Raw genomic sequence first — 13,633 nt, forward strand, 5'->3', positions numbered from 1 at the left:
CAACTATCTATGATTATGCACCTTGGCCGTCTACATACACTAGCTTGATGAACCGCAACAAAGGTTAGGATATTCAGCATATGGATTGCCCATGTAGTTTGCGCCTGGTGTACATGTCATTGCCTACACTCCACTGCTGTCTACACCTAGACATGACCACAAGGTGGCTGTTTATTTTATCCAAGTCACGTTACAACGAGCACACGTCAGATCAATATCAGAAAATGCCTTCTAATTTGCGCATCTATATTGAAGACTCAAACCACGAAACAACGGGATTGTAGTAATTTTTTTTGTAGAATTGTGATCCTGCTGAGCGACCAGCATATCCCTTGCAGGCAGCAGCCATTTTGCCATGCCTATCTCTTCCTGCCTCCAGATGAAAGAAGTCTATAAAGTTGGGGGTATCCATCCGAGAGCTAAAAGAAGAAAGCTGCCCATGCCATATGCGACAGCCGTAACATCATTGCAGGCCTAGACTGGCCCAGCGTCCCACGAGAACGCCCATCCAGATGCCACGGAGCCTCGTGATGCGATGAAACGCCAGGATCGTTATTTGAAAAGGAAAAGCAGAAAAACACAACTGGTATCGAGAAATGTCCGAATTCTCTGGAAGCCTCATATGCCCAGACCGGATACCACGCTCGTCGAGTGCATCAAGCGTTTCATGTAAGAACGCTCAAGGCCGTGAAGAAAGTCGTAAACCGTGATGAGCGCCGTCTCCGTGCTGAGAATGAAGAAAAATCAACGCTGTCTATCATGCTGACTGGGGGTATGAGCAAGGACCACGTCCATCGATCCATGAGTGTTTCGACGTCCAGAGAGGGACCGCGGAACGAGAAAGCTATAAAATCAAAGACTGAAAGAAATTGGTGACCAGAAGGTCAGTCGACCAGAAAGTGCAGGTCGGTCATTGGCAAGCTTTGGGAGTCTACCACCAAGAGTTGGCACCAGGGCCGGAGGGGCCGGAGGGGTTGCCGTAGCCACCACCACCCATGCCGCCACCGTAGCCACCAGCAGAGCCACCGCTGTAGCCGCCAGCGCCACCGGATTGGCCGCCGAAGCCGCCACCACCACCGCTGCCGCCCCATTGGGAGCCAGCGTAGGCAGGACGGGAGCCGCCACCAAAGCTGCGGACATCGCGACTAGCGGTTGCACCACGGCCACGGCCACCTCCACGACCACCGCCGCGGCCACCACCAAAGCCACCACCCTCACGAGCGACAGTCTCGAGGAAAGCAGGAACCTCCTGGTTGGCCTCCTTGAGAAGCTCAAGAAGGTCACGGACAACACCTCTGTTGCCACGGTTGAAGAAAGCGGTGGCGACACCAGTGTTTCCGGCACGACCAGTACGACCGATACGGTGAACGTAGTCATCAATGTCGGTGGGGAGATCGTAGTTGACAACGTGCTTGACGTTGGGGATATCGAGACCACGGGCTGCAACAGCGGTGGCAACGAGAATGGGGCAACGAGCCGAACGGAACATCTCGAGGGCACGTTCACGCTCACGCTGAGTGCGGTCACCGTGAATGGAGGTGGCAGGGAAGCCCTGGTTGATCAGGAAGTCCGAAAGCGAGTCGGCCATACGCTTGGTCTCGACGAAGATCAAGGTAAGACCAGCACCATGAGTGTGGAGGATGTCGAGCAGGACAGAGCGCTTGTCAACGTCCTCGACGTACTCGATCTTCTGGGTGATGTTCTCAGAGGTGGAACCGACACGACCGACAGAGAGGAAAATATACTCCTTGAGGAAGTCACGGGCCAGCAACTGGATGTCGCGAGGGAAGGTGGCCGAGAACATGAGAGTCTGGCGGCCGGCGGTGGAAGGCATGTCCTCGCCCTCGACAATGCGGCGGATCTGGGGCTCGAAACCCATGTCCAACATGCGATCGGCCTCATCGAGAACGAGGTACTTGATGTTCTGGAGCGAGATGCGACCACGTTCTATGAGATCGACGAGACGACCAGGAGTAGCGACGAGAAGATCGCAACCGCGCTCGATCTGGCGGAGCTGCTGACCGATGTCGGCACCACCGTAGACAACACAAGGGCGGACCCATGAGCGGTACGAGAACTTGCGGGATTCTTCGTAAATCTGAGAAACAAGCTCACGAGTAGGGGCAAGAATGAGAGAAGTAGGGTAAGCCTTGCGCTGGCGAGCCATGCCGGTCTGGACGGGGGCGGCAGAGGGACCGTTGACGAAGGCCTGAGCGAGGATAGGGAACAAGAATCCACCAGTCTTTCCGGAACCGGTCTGGGCACAAGCCATCAAGTCGCGACCGCCCATGACGATGGGAATGGAGTACTTCTGGACGGGAGTGGGGACCTTGTAGCCAGAGAGCTCGATGTTGCTGATCAAGTGGTCGTCAAGAGGAGGGTTGGCGAAGGTGGTGACGGGCTCGGGGACACCTTCACCGCTAGCCTCGACCGGGATGTCGTCGTACTTCTCGAAGTTGATACCGCTGTGCTGCACGTTGGGGTCGTTGGGGACACCGAACAGCTCACGCTCGACGCGAGGGTTGGGAGGGCCGGGAATGTGCTTGCCGTCTCTCCACTGACCGTCACCGGAGCCACGGGCTTGTTGACCACCGCCCTGACCGGGGTTGCCATAGGCGTTTCTGTCGAAGCCATTGCCGCCTCTGGGGGTGAAGGTAGGAGCGCCGCCCCAGCCACCGCCGCCACGGCCAGCACCAGGAGCAGGACCGGAAGCGAAGCCGCCGGGTCTAAAAGGATTTGTCAGTCAAAAATGTTCCAACGATCTCACCGCGAGAAACATACCTAGGACCGTCGAAGTGGCCATTCATGGGAGGCGCGCCGTCCATGGGTCCAGGACCAGGAGCAGGACCTCTAGTGCTGCCTCTGGCATGGGGAGGGATGTATGCGGAGCGGACGAAACCACCGTTGCCGTTTTGTCTGGGAGCGTGCTGAGACTCGCCCAGGGAGAGATTGTTCATGTTGAGCTGATCGGCCATAATTGCGATGTATGTTCAACGAGTTGAAAGTGGTCGAGGGATGGGATCTGGATTGTTGGGATAAGGCGTGTGATGACTAGAAAAAGTCCAACGAGCCTGTCGATTAGGTATGAAGGGGATCTGGCGGAGGATGAACCAGAGGGTCTTGTATCGGATGCGCAGAAAAACAACTGCACAGACGACAAAGCAAATAAGAAAACAGAACTTTTACGAGTGAGGTTTCTTGTCTTGTAGAAGGAAGTAGTGAACGAGCAGAAGATGTGAAAGCACTCGCAGACGAATTCTCTGAATCCGCCACGACGGCTGCCAGTCAGAGATTGCTTGGCGCCCCAGCGATGAGACCCTTTTGGCCCCAGTTGTCTAGCGTCATCCCCACGCCCCAATCATTTCCATCTTCTTCTTCTGCTATCTGCTTCGAAACGCAAGGGGGGGCGAAGCATCAGCGCATAGCCTTTTGTCCTTTCGTATCTTGTGCTTTTGTTGGTCCTACTGATGCATAGAGTACACCAGCAAACAACTTGTAGTACTGACACCTGCCTGCTATTTTGACTATCCGTGAGTCGCGTTGAAGCTCTACAGATGTACAGACGAGAGTGGGACGAGAGCTCTTAGCTAGACTATGGTGATAAACTATTGATCACCCTAGCAACTTTTTATATCGCATGTCGTACATTTTGTGCACCATCCTGACTCCGTCTCATTTCAAGACTTGAAATATGCATGTCGAGTAAGGGTGATGCTCGGAGTATTCTACCAAGGTCGAAACACAATTGTGGCCTAGGCAGTCTTTGAGGTAATATAATGTTCATAGGACTTCGTATATACAACGACAGCTAACCAAACAAGATGCTTTTCGCCAAAAACGCCATCTTCATGTGTGCATCTATGCAGTGCATGCCAAACCCGAATCAAAACCGAAATCATCGCTCAACGAATCACTCTTCTGTAAAATTGGCTTCGGGGCTCATGAAGAAGTCCTCCCTACGAATGCCACTGCGATCACACATACTGCGGAAAATACCACCCTGGTCGTAGAGAGTGATGGGACGGTCTAGCTCGGCAATCTGTCCCTTGTCCATGACACAGATGCGGTCGTAACCGATGATGGTCTTCAGACGATGGGCGATACAGAGCAGAGTCTTGCCCTTGAAACCCTTGACAATGGTACGTTGAATCTTTTGGTCGGTATCAAAGTCGACTGACGACGTTGCTTCGTCGCAAACAATGATGCGGCTGCCACGTACAAGAGCACGAGCCAGAGCCATAAGTTGGCGCTGACCGAGGGAGAAGTTGAGGCCTTCCTCCTCGACGGGAGCATCGAGGTGGATGCGTGAAGACGAGTCAGCAATGTCTTGCTGCTCGCCAACAAGATCGGCTTGACGAAGTGCTCCCCATAGCTCCATGTCGGTGTGCTCGTTGAAAGGATCGAGATTGCTGCGAATGGTACCCTTGAACAAGGTAGGGTCTTGGGGAATGATGGAGAGACGAGATCTCAAGTCTCTCAAACCGATCTCGGCAATGTTGAGACCATCAACCGTGATGCTTCCACCACTCAGCTCCACGAGACGGAACAGGGTGGACATGATGGTTGACTTTCCTGCACCAGTACGACCAACAACACCAATACGCTCGCCTGCATCGACGTGCATATTGAGACCCTTGAGAACAAGAGGAAGTCCTTCGCGATAGCGCATCTGAACATTGTTGAACACAATCTCACCCTTCTCGGGCCATGTGGGCCGCACATCAATGGTGTGAAGAGGTGCCTCCTCCTCGAGGTTATTGCCGTAATAGTAAATACGCTCAGTAGAGTTCATGTTGTTCTCGACTTCAGCGAGTTGACGAACAGTGAATTGAATCATCTGTACCACTGAGAGAATGTAGGACAGGACCAGACCACCACTACTAGGGTTGACGGAGAAACTAGCAGTGACTACCAGAATACCAGTGACGAAGACAAGAAGGGTACCGATAGCATCAAGACGGACAGATAACCAACGTTGGTTCGAGAAGGTGAGGTAGTAAGCAGCGTTCATGTTGTCGATTGCATCGCTGACGGATCTCGAGAACTGGTCCTGAAGTCCGTAAGCACGAATGGTGGCAACACCGGAAACTGCTTCGCTGAAGCGAGAGAAAACGCTGCTACGAAGAACGGCTTCGTGGCGCTTGATCTCACGTGCAGACGATCGGTAGTAGCTTGCAGCGAATAGGAACATGATGAACAATGGACCCAGAGCGGCAGCGAAATAGTAGTAATAGGCGATGATCAGAATGAAGACGGCGATGATTTGTGCCATTGTCATGAAGAACATACGGAAAGCATCAGTCAAGGCGTTGTCCATGGTGTCGACATCCTTGGAGAAGCGGTTCGTGATACGACCAAGCGGAGTTGTGTCGAAGAAAGACATTGGCGCGCGTAAGACTCGAGTAACTGCGTTGTGAAGCAGAGTTGCACTGGCTCGAGTACCACAGATGGTCAAGATACTGGAGAAGACAAACATGAGGACAGCCTGCGATACACCAAGTCCGGCGTAGACACCGATGTATGTTCCTCTGGTGTAACCGAACTTGTTCGAAGTCCACCATGACAGCCACAAACTGGTTGCGATGTTGGCACCTTGAGACAGAATCAAGGTCAGGAGAATTAGAGGCGCAACAGCGAGAGAACCGGATGCCTTGATGTAAGCCTTGTAGATGCCAAAGGAAACACTCTTGACGGCACGTTCTTCGGCTTGCATGAGCGCTGCAGCTGGCTTCTTACCACCAGTCTTTTTCTGGACATCTTTCTTCTCCTCTTCAACTTCACCGCCTTCGACCTCTTCTTCTGCCTCTTCCTTCTTCTCCTCCGAAGCAGTAGTAGCCAAGAGCTTCTGGAAGTCCGCATCGGTTGCCATAAGATTGTCGAATGTGTCGATCTTGTAGGCCATGCCATTTTGTACCCAAATGATGCGGTCGCAGCGATGCAGAACATGGAGTTGATGGGTCGCAAGAACACGAGCCTTGTTCCTGAGGAGTCCGCAGATGGCATTGTCCATGATATGGCGTCCGACATGAGCATCTACAGCTGAAAGCGGATCGTCCATGAGTACAATGTCGGCATTGAAGTAGATGGCTCTCGCAATATTCAAACGCTGCTTTTGACCACCAGATACAGTAATACCGCGCTCTCCGATTTCGGTAAGATCGCCGTTGGGAAGCATGTCAAGATCAGGTCGCAGAGCACATGCGTCCACAACTGCGTCGTACCAGTCTTGGTCGAATGGCTTTCCGAAGGTGATGTTTTCCTTGACTGTAGCGTTTTGAATCCAGGCATATTGCGGGCAGTATGATCGAGAAGCACCGAACGTAACTTCACCTGCAGTTCTGCGCATTTCTCCACCAAGTGCAGCCAAGATAGAAGTCTTACCAGAGCCAACACTTCCAATGACAGCAACAAGTTCGTCGCGTCCTATCGAGATGTTGAGGCCCTTGATCTCGAAAGGACGCTCACCTTCATCGGCCAGAGTCGTGCTGCTATCCGAGGTTTCGAGACCATCGCCCTTTTCGGCATTTTTCAAGGCTTCTTTGGCGGCCTTCTTCGCATCCTTCTTTGACTGCTTGTCGGCTGCCTTGTCGGCCTTCTTGTCGGCCTTTCTGGCAGCCTTGGCTTCTTTAGAGCCAGCGGCTCCGACTGTTGCCTTCTCCGCCTCCTGTGTTGGGGTTCGCTCCCAGGTGAAGTCTGCGTTCTTCATGACGATGGCATCCTTGCCTTCGTAGTCCCATGCGGCTTCGTCCAGTGCCTCTTCAGCCAGCAAGAAGTCTTCGATCCTACGAATAGAAGCGGAAGCATCCACAGTCTGACCGATTACGAGTGGCAACAAGTTGAGTGGCAGTCTGAGACCGTTGAACAACGCTAGAGATGAGAAGATCTTTCCAGCCTGAAGGCCGTGGTCCGTGAGACTGTATGTAATAAAGGCCAGCATAGAGGCGAACACAGGCATAGACATAGAGACGGCCATGATGCCGTTGCGGATGTTCAGCAGAAACTGGATCTTGCCGATCTCTCTTCGTCGAATCTCCTTCAGACGATCGAGGAAACTGCTTTCCCAGCCAAAGTATTTTACGAATCGTACTCCAGCGAGAATCTCTTGAGTCAGTCCAACTCTCTGGTCGGTAACTTTGTTGATGGCCTTTCTGCGGACGAACAAGCTCTTGATTGATCTTCCTAGCAAAGGCATAGCCACGATGAGAAGTGCGAAACCAGCCAGAGCACTGTAGTTGATGTTGATGAGAAGCAGTACCAGAGTCAAGATGATAGAAATTGGCGAGGCCCAGATCATGTGGAACATGCCCGATGCCTGGTCGATACGATAGGTATCAGTTGACATCAAATTGACGATTCTGCCGTTAGACCAGCCTTCTCCACTGCCCGATATACCCTTGTTGTCTTTTGGGCTTGACTTTTCTCTCTTGAGTTTTGCCTTGAGCCATTTCTTCTCCTCCTTACTACCAGGAGTTATACCTGGGGGGAGACCAACGGGCTCAGTATTCGACTTGCCTCCAGCTCTCGCTCTTCCAGAGAGCTTCATGGCCTTCTCGAAGATCACAGCGATCGTGACTGCTCGAGCTTGTCCACCGACTGTCATACCTCGATATAGGAAATGATTTGTGCAAATACTTTGTATGACTTGCAGAGCGGTCACTCCAATAACAAGACCGACACCATGACCAATACTAGGCCTAGGTGTTCCAGTTTTTTCGGCAATCCAGACATCGGTGGAGAAGTTGATCAAATAACGGAGGACGAAAGGAGCCAAGACTTGAACAACGGCTGCGATGAGTTCACAAAGACCTCCTAGTAGGAACTCGCTTTTGAATGTGTCGTATAGCGCCCACTTGAGAGGGTTCTCTGTTCCATTGTCGACTCTCTTCTTGAAAGCTGCTTTGAGCCTTGCAGACAAGACATCTACACTGCGGTCAGGATTGACCTTCCACAGATCTGTGAGCTCAAGTGGTCGTTGGTAACCGACACTCATGATCGGTGCCATCCATTGAAAGGTGAGATGACTGAAGAAATTGGCCTTGTATTCTCGCGATTCTCCTTGCTGGGCTGGTATCGGGGGCTTGTGTTTTCGCTTGAGCGGATTTATCTTTTCACCCCATGTCTGCTTCTCCTCCTCTATGCTCCTCTGGCTCTTGTCGTCCGGTGTTTCGTTCGAAGAAGATGTCCAGTCACTCTGATGGCGATTAAGCGGTGATCGTCCATGTTTTTCTGCGTTCTGTTCGGCATGCTTTTGTTGTACGTATTCTCGATCCAGGACCTTCTCCTCGTTCAGTTCTCTCTCTGTTCCGACTCTTTCTAATGGCTCAGTTGCCACGGAGTTGTGTTGAGCAAGGTCGGCAGCCGGAGGCGGGTTGTTGGCGTCGCCCGATGTCCAGACTGTGTCTGGTACTGGGGCGGACATGTTCCGGGGTGTCGAAGGAGTCGAAGATTCAGGGTCAAGGAAAGAGCAGGCCGGGATTAGGAGCGAAGGACAGCGATAACATACGAAGCGGCAGGCAGCAGTAATCCACCGTTCATGACGCCTCCATATCTGTGTAATGTCCGAGTCGGCCTCCGCTTGTGCCGTCTTTGATGCATCTTCGATGAAGGCAATATGCTATGGAGCACAAGCTTTTTGCTAGCGAACAGTCCATTCCCCCGCTCTAGGTGCATGGGAAACAACATGGAGCACTGTATTACACTTGGAACGTCGTATCACGATGATCATGTCATTCTCTTACATCAGGGCTATACAAGGATCAAATTGAAATTCACAGCGCTTGCCATCCTAAAAAGGAGTCCTTATCTGTCCCATCGCCTGCGTGAGTCTCTTCTCACCGTATTGGTAAGCATTGAACCGTTCTCGAGACGAAGCTACCGACACCGCGAAACGGACGGCATGTCGGCGAAACGCCCTCCTCCACATTTCCGTGTGGACAAACGAAAATACGGCAAATCTGATTTGCAGATTTTCCCACTTTCCCATAACAAGGTTCAGCCTCGCAAGGCTTGTTCGTGCTTGTCTTTGTGCTCAGGAGTCATTCGGCCTGTTGTTTGACCGTGCCACTGACGCAGCATTCTTCAACTTACAAATCGACACGAAAGTGAAGCCCGAATTTTGCGGCGCGACGAAAAGCAGAGAAACATTCTCGCATTGGAAGGATCAATAGTCTGAGAATGAGCGATAGAGGAATCAGCTCCTGCGAGATGTACCAATCAAGTGTTCCTGATTCTCCTTCCACTTTTGGCGACGGTGCCGAGTCCCGAGATTCCGTACTCCGTAGAGTGTTGGCAGGCGATCCGACAGTCAACAAGACATGCAAGAAGCCACCAATCGATGAAAGACATTGGCGAGCTAGCAGTCTTATGAACAGCTGACAGAAGTCTCGGGATATACTGTACGACAGTTGGACTTCTCGCGACCAGCTCAGCCAAGTTGTGGACGACAAGGTAGGATTGATGTTTTTTGAGATTTAGCAAAAGTGGTCGAAGTCGTCGGCTATGCAAAAGGCCGACAGAGAGCCTCGGCCAGCCAGCGTGTCTGCCGTATCCCGCATTCTGATGTTCACATGCTCAGATAGTAAGCTACAGTCACAGTCGCGCGCAGCTTGCTCATCTGCATAGACATCATGTCTGAGTTTGTTCACAACCGGCCATCTTCTAGCATCAACACCGTCTTCCAGTATCCCTTCGCCTCTGCGCCAGACATCATCCGATCACACCAGAAAGATGCCTACTTCCAGGGCGTACTACTCGAGCGGCTCTCTTCCGTACTACGGAATTTGTATGGCGCGCGCTTTGCACAAACAAACATGACGGGTACACGAACCTTTGCCGACCTGCTCTACCTATCCTTGACTACACTGGTCGGCAATCGCACACTCGGAGAGGAATACTGCGACATTGTCCAGGTGGAAGACGATACTCTGCGCCTTCCAAGCGCTTTCAGAAGAGGAGGATACATATTCGCTAGTGTCTTGCTGCCATACGGCCTCACTCGCTTGCTACCAGCTTTCCGAAGGAAGCTGCGCGCAAAGCTAGAAGCTTCTCTGCGTCGACGAAACAACAAGCCCGACAAGACATACGCATGGGTCACCAATCTGCAATCCTACGTCTTGAGAAATCTGGACACCATCACTACACCTTCACCGATACACGCCTTGAGCTTGACAGCCTTCTACTTCACCGGCGCCTACTACCACATTGCAAAGCGTTTGAGCGGGCTTCGTTACATCTTCACTAGACGTCTGGATCCTAGCGAGCAGCGCATTGGCTACGAAGTCCTGGGTTTCCTCTTGGTCTTACAGCTCGGTGTTCAAACCTATCTGCACCTCCATGAAACATACTCTTCTGTTCCTGCTATCAGCAATCCTGCGACTCTGGCTGGAGGCACTGCAGTCCTGGACAACGGTGTCGAAATCTCCTTGGATCCAAATGCCTACAGCTCAAACAATGCTCTGCTGTTGGAAGAAGGCGGCGCACACCGTGATACCCATGGTCTTCACAGCAAGATCTCGAGAATGACGCATACACCTCTGCCTCCTTCCGAGTCGGATGCCGCTATCATCAATCTTGAAGATGAAGATAAGCTGAAATGGATAGAAAGCAGTCAGCAGAGGAAATGTACACTCTGTCTGGAGCCCATGCGTGATCCAAGCGCTACCACATGCGGCCATGTCTTTTGCTGGACATGTATCTCGGACTGGGTGAGAGAGAAGCCTGAATGTCCTCTGTGCAGACAAGGTGTCTTGGGCCAGCACATCCTACCACTTAGAGGTTGATGCAACACTGTACACATGCAAATACTAAGAAACGATTACAAGAACAACAGAACTTTCACCCTCACACTCAGCCCTCGTATGAATAGGTTTGCTAACGTGGAACGTATACAAATACTAAACAACCCGTCGACTCCAAGACCACTACTTGACTTTACCACAAGGCAAGATCATGCCAGACACCATCTAACTGATCTTGACATCATTAGCCTGTTTGTTCGCCCCTTTCGCAGCCAAGAAGCGTTTGTAATCCTGCAACACATGTCAATGATCTTTCACGAGGAGAAAAGAAAGGCGAACAGAACTAACCTCACAAGCCAATCTAACAGCATCCACAAAGTCAACCCGCGGATGGTACCCCAGTATCCGCTTGACCTTCTCGTTACTCGCATACCTCGTTCCCACAGCATCTCTCACACTCCCTCTACTCAACGTACTTTCCTTTTGCCCACAAACACACGTCTTGATTTCCGCCATCAATCCAGCAACCCAAGCCAACGGCGTCGGAATCATCAGCTGGAATGGCGGAACATGACCGAAATGTTTCCATATCGCCAGCATAAAGTCTCGAAAATACACTGGTTGTTGGTTGGACACAAACATAGCATGACCAGCTGCAGATTCTGGAAATGGTGTTGTGGAGAGCAGGTTTTCGAGAGCGAGGAGATGGGCATCTGCTATGTTGGTGATGTAGACGAAATCATACATGTTGTCGCCTGCGCCTATTATCCATGGCGTTTCACCTTTGGCAATGCAGGCGTGGATTGTAGCGATTACACCGTAGGTATCTCCGGGCCCGATGATAGTTGCAGGGCGTAGAGCACAGGTTTTAAACTCGGTGGTGTTTGCAGCCAGCACGGCGAGTTCAGCTGGTGCTTTGCTGGCTCCGTAGGCTAAAGTGGCGTGCCCGATTGGTATGTCTTCAGTCATGTCTGGGAAGTCGTGGTCTTGATCGTCGGAGATGACTGTGCAGCTGGATGTGTGGACGAAGGCTTTGCAATTGGTCTTTTGGGCTGCGGATAGTACGTTTAGGGTCCCGCGATAGTTTGTGCCAAAGACCTTGTCGCGAAGTGCTTTTGAGTTGCTGTATCGTAGGCTGCCACTCGGTACCCAGCCAGCCACATTGATGATGGCATCTGGGTTGGCTTTGCGTATGGCAATGTCCACCTCGGAGGCTTGTGTGATGTCTGCTTGGATGTATGTGACATTGGGCTGAGGAACCGGTGGCGCCCGTAGATCCAAATTCGTTATGGTCCATTTAGGATGTATATTTTGTATCGCTGTCACTACTGCTTGGCCTAGAAACCCGGAAGCACCGGTAACGAGTATATGAGGCATTGTGGATTGACCTTCCTATTGTTTCAACAGGGTATGATGGTTATGAATGATAGTTGAACAACGGATGGAATACAGGAGAATGGTGGTCAAGATGATCTCAAAAGCAGCATTTCGAATGAACAGAATGACGCCACCAGATCAGATCTTAATCGGAAGGAAGATGCGATGCGTTGATCCAAGACCTACCGGCAGGAGCGATTGAGCTACATTTTCCCCTAAAGTGCAGACGCTGAGATGTATCTCTCCTGAAAGTATTAGAAAATGTGTAAAGTGGTCAAGTCAAGATGAGGCAGGTTCTGGAGACTCTATTGATGATGAACTATGAACGATTTGGCTTGGCAAGCGAGAGAGAAATCTGGCAGCTGTTGCACTCTCATCAATTGACATTCTTAGAATCATTCCAAACATGTTGCTTAACGAGCATACAGGTAAGAGCATATGTGTCGTCGATTTTTCTTTACAGCATGTCATCTGAACGTTTGGGCTCACAGCATTGGTAACGTCTCAGATCTTGCTGTGTCCGTACAGCGAGCATCACGTACCAACATATCATGAATGGATGAAAGATGAGGTAAGTTTGTATCTTTTTCCTACGATCCTTTCATTTCAGTCTCCAATTCTCCTTGTCTTTTGCTTTCGCCTCTATGTTTTCACTTCCACTTTTCTACAATTTCAACAAAAAACCAAAACGAAAAATGAGCCTGTATAAATAACAAATAAAAGGAACTTCAAGAGCTCACGGCCTCCGAACCTCTGAGTCTACCAGAGGAATACGACATGCAACGATCCTGGCGTCAAGATGTCGACAAACTAACCTTCATATCCTGTCTACCTCCCTCCACGCCACCAACCACAAATACAACCATTTCACCAAAACAAGACGACGCACCCTCTCGTATGATTGGCGATATAAATCTCTTCCTTGTTGATGACGACGATGAAGTTGAGGAAGAGGACAACAAAGACCCTGCCGCTCCACGATCAGTCCTAGGTGAAATCGAACTCATGATAGCAGTAAAGTCTCAGCATCGCAAAGGACATGGTCGTGCTTCTCTACTTACGTTCATGCACTACATCCTCACCAATACTGCCCCGATTCTACAGGAGTACAGCAAAGATCAGCCAGCAGCTTTACGATATCTAAGGGTCAAAATTTCAGCGAGCAATGTTAAAAGCATTGCTTTGTTTGAGAGTGCGGGGTTTGTGAGGACAAGTGCAGAGGCTAATTACTTTGGGGAGTTGGAGTTAATATTGCAGGTCCAGGGGAGGGAGAAGGAAGTTTTGGATGAGTTGGAAAAGGTCAAGGGATGGAATGGAAGACCTTTTGTTGTTGGATATCGGGAAGCATGAGAAAGCGTTTTCATGATGTTTGGTTATGTTAACAAGAGCATCTAGACACAGCATCTGCAAAGACAATCCTTCTTCTCGTCAATCTCGCGCTTGCCTCTACTATCCGCTCGATCAAAAGCTCCCACATCGCATGACCAAATCCCTAAACTAACTCAATCACCCCTACCAGT

General features: G+C 50.9%; 5 protein-coding genes across 5 annotated transcripts; 2 read left to right on the plus strand and 3 right to left on the minus strand.

Moving 5' to 3' along the window:
- Window positions 1-931: 931 nt before the first annotated feature.
- AUEXF2481DRAFT_27357 (uncharacterized protein) lies at window positions 932-2,975 on the minus strand (the record flags this gene model as incomplete). Its single annotated transcript, XM_013490828.1, has 2 exons — window positions 932-2,726; window positions 2,782-2,975. The coding sequence occupies 2 exons, from the start codon at window positions 2,973-2,975 to the stop codon at window positions 932-934; spliced, it is 1,989 nt and encodes a 662-aa protein (XP_013346282.1).
- A 935-nt stretch (window positions 2,976-3,910) lies between these two features.
- On the minus strand, window positions 3,911-8,419 carry AUEXF2481DRAFT_46286 (uncharacterized protein; the record flags this gene model as incomplete). Its single annotated transcript, XM_013490931.1, has 2 exons — window positions 3,911-8,191; window positions 8,258-8,419. 2 exons carry the CDS (start codon window positions 8,417-8,419, stop codon window positions 3,911-3,913), a joined length of 4,443 nt encoding a protein of 1,480 aa, XP_013346385.1.
- A 1,112-nt stretch (window positions 8,420-9,531) lies between these two features.
- Window positions 9,532-11,041, plus strand: AUEXF2481DRAFT_37600 (uncharacterized protein). Its single transcript, XM_013490903.1, has one exon. The coding sequence runs from the start codon at window positions 9,627-9,629 to the stop codon at window positions 10,776-10,778; it is 1,152 nt and encodes a 383-aa protein (XP_013346357.1). The 5' UTR covers window positions 9,532-9,626; the 3' UTR covers window positions 10,779-11,041.
- Window positions 10,879-12,255, minus strand: AUEXF2481DRAFT_562368 (uncharacterized protein). The gene is made up of 2 exons (XM_013491117.1): window positions 11,085-12,255; window positions 10,879-11,027 (listed from the first exon to the last, which is right to left on the minus strand). The coding sequence occupies exons 1-2, from the start codon at window positions 12,111-12,113 to the stop codon at window positions 10,962-10,964; spliced, it is 1,095 nt and encodes a 364-aa protein (XP_013346571.1). The 5' UTR covers window positions 12,114-12,255; the 3' UTR covers window positions 10,879-10,961.
- A 251-nt stretch (window positions 12,256-12,506) lies between these two features.
- AUEXF2481DRAFT_37601 (uncharacterized protein) lies at window positions 12,507-13,543 on the plus strand. The gene is made up of 3 exons (XM_013490904.1): window positions 12,507-12,541; window positions 12,605-12,684; window positions 12,837-13,543. The coding sequence occupies exons 1-3, from the start codon at window positions 12,520-12,522 to the stop codon at window positions 13,461-13,463; spliced, it is 729 nt and encodes a 242-aa protein (XP_013346358.1). The 5' UTR covers window positions 12,507-12,519; the 3' UTR covers window positions 13,464-13,543.
- Window positions 13,544-13,633: the final 90 nt, after the last annotated feature.

Source organism: Aureobasidium subglaciale (genome assembly GCF_000721755.1).
Source record: "Aureobasidium subglaciale EXF-2481 unplaced genomic scaffold scaffold_4, whole genome shotgun sequence".
In the NCBI taxonomy this organism is placed as follows: domain Eukaryota; kingdom Fungi; phylum Ascomycota; class Dothideomycetes; order Dothideales; family Saccotheciaceae; genus Aureobasidium; species Aureobasidium subglaciale.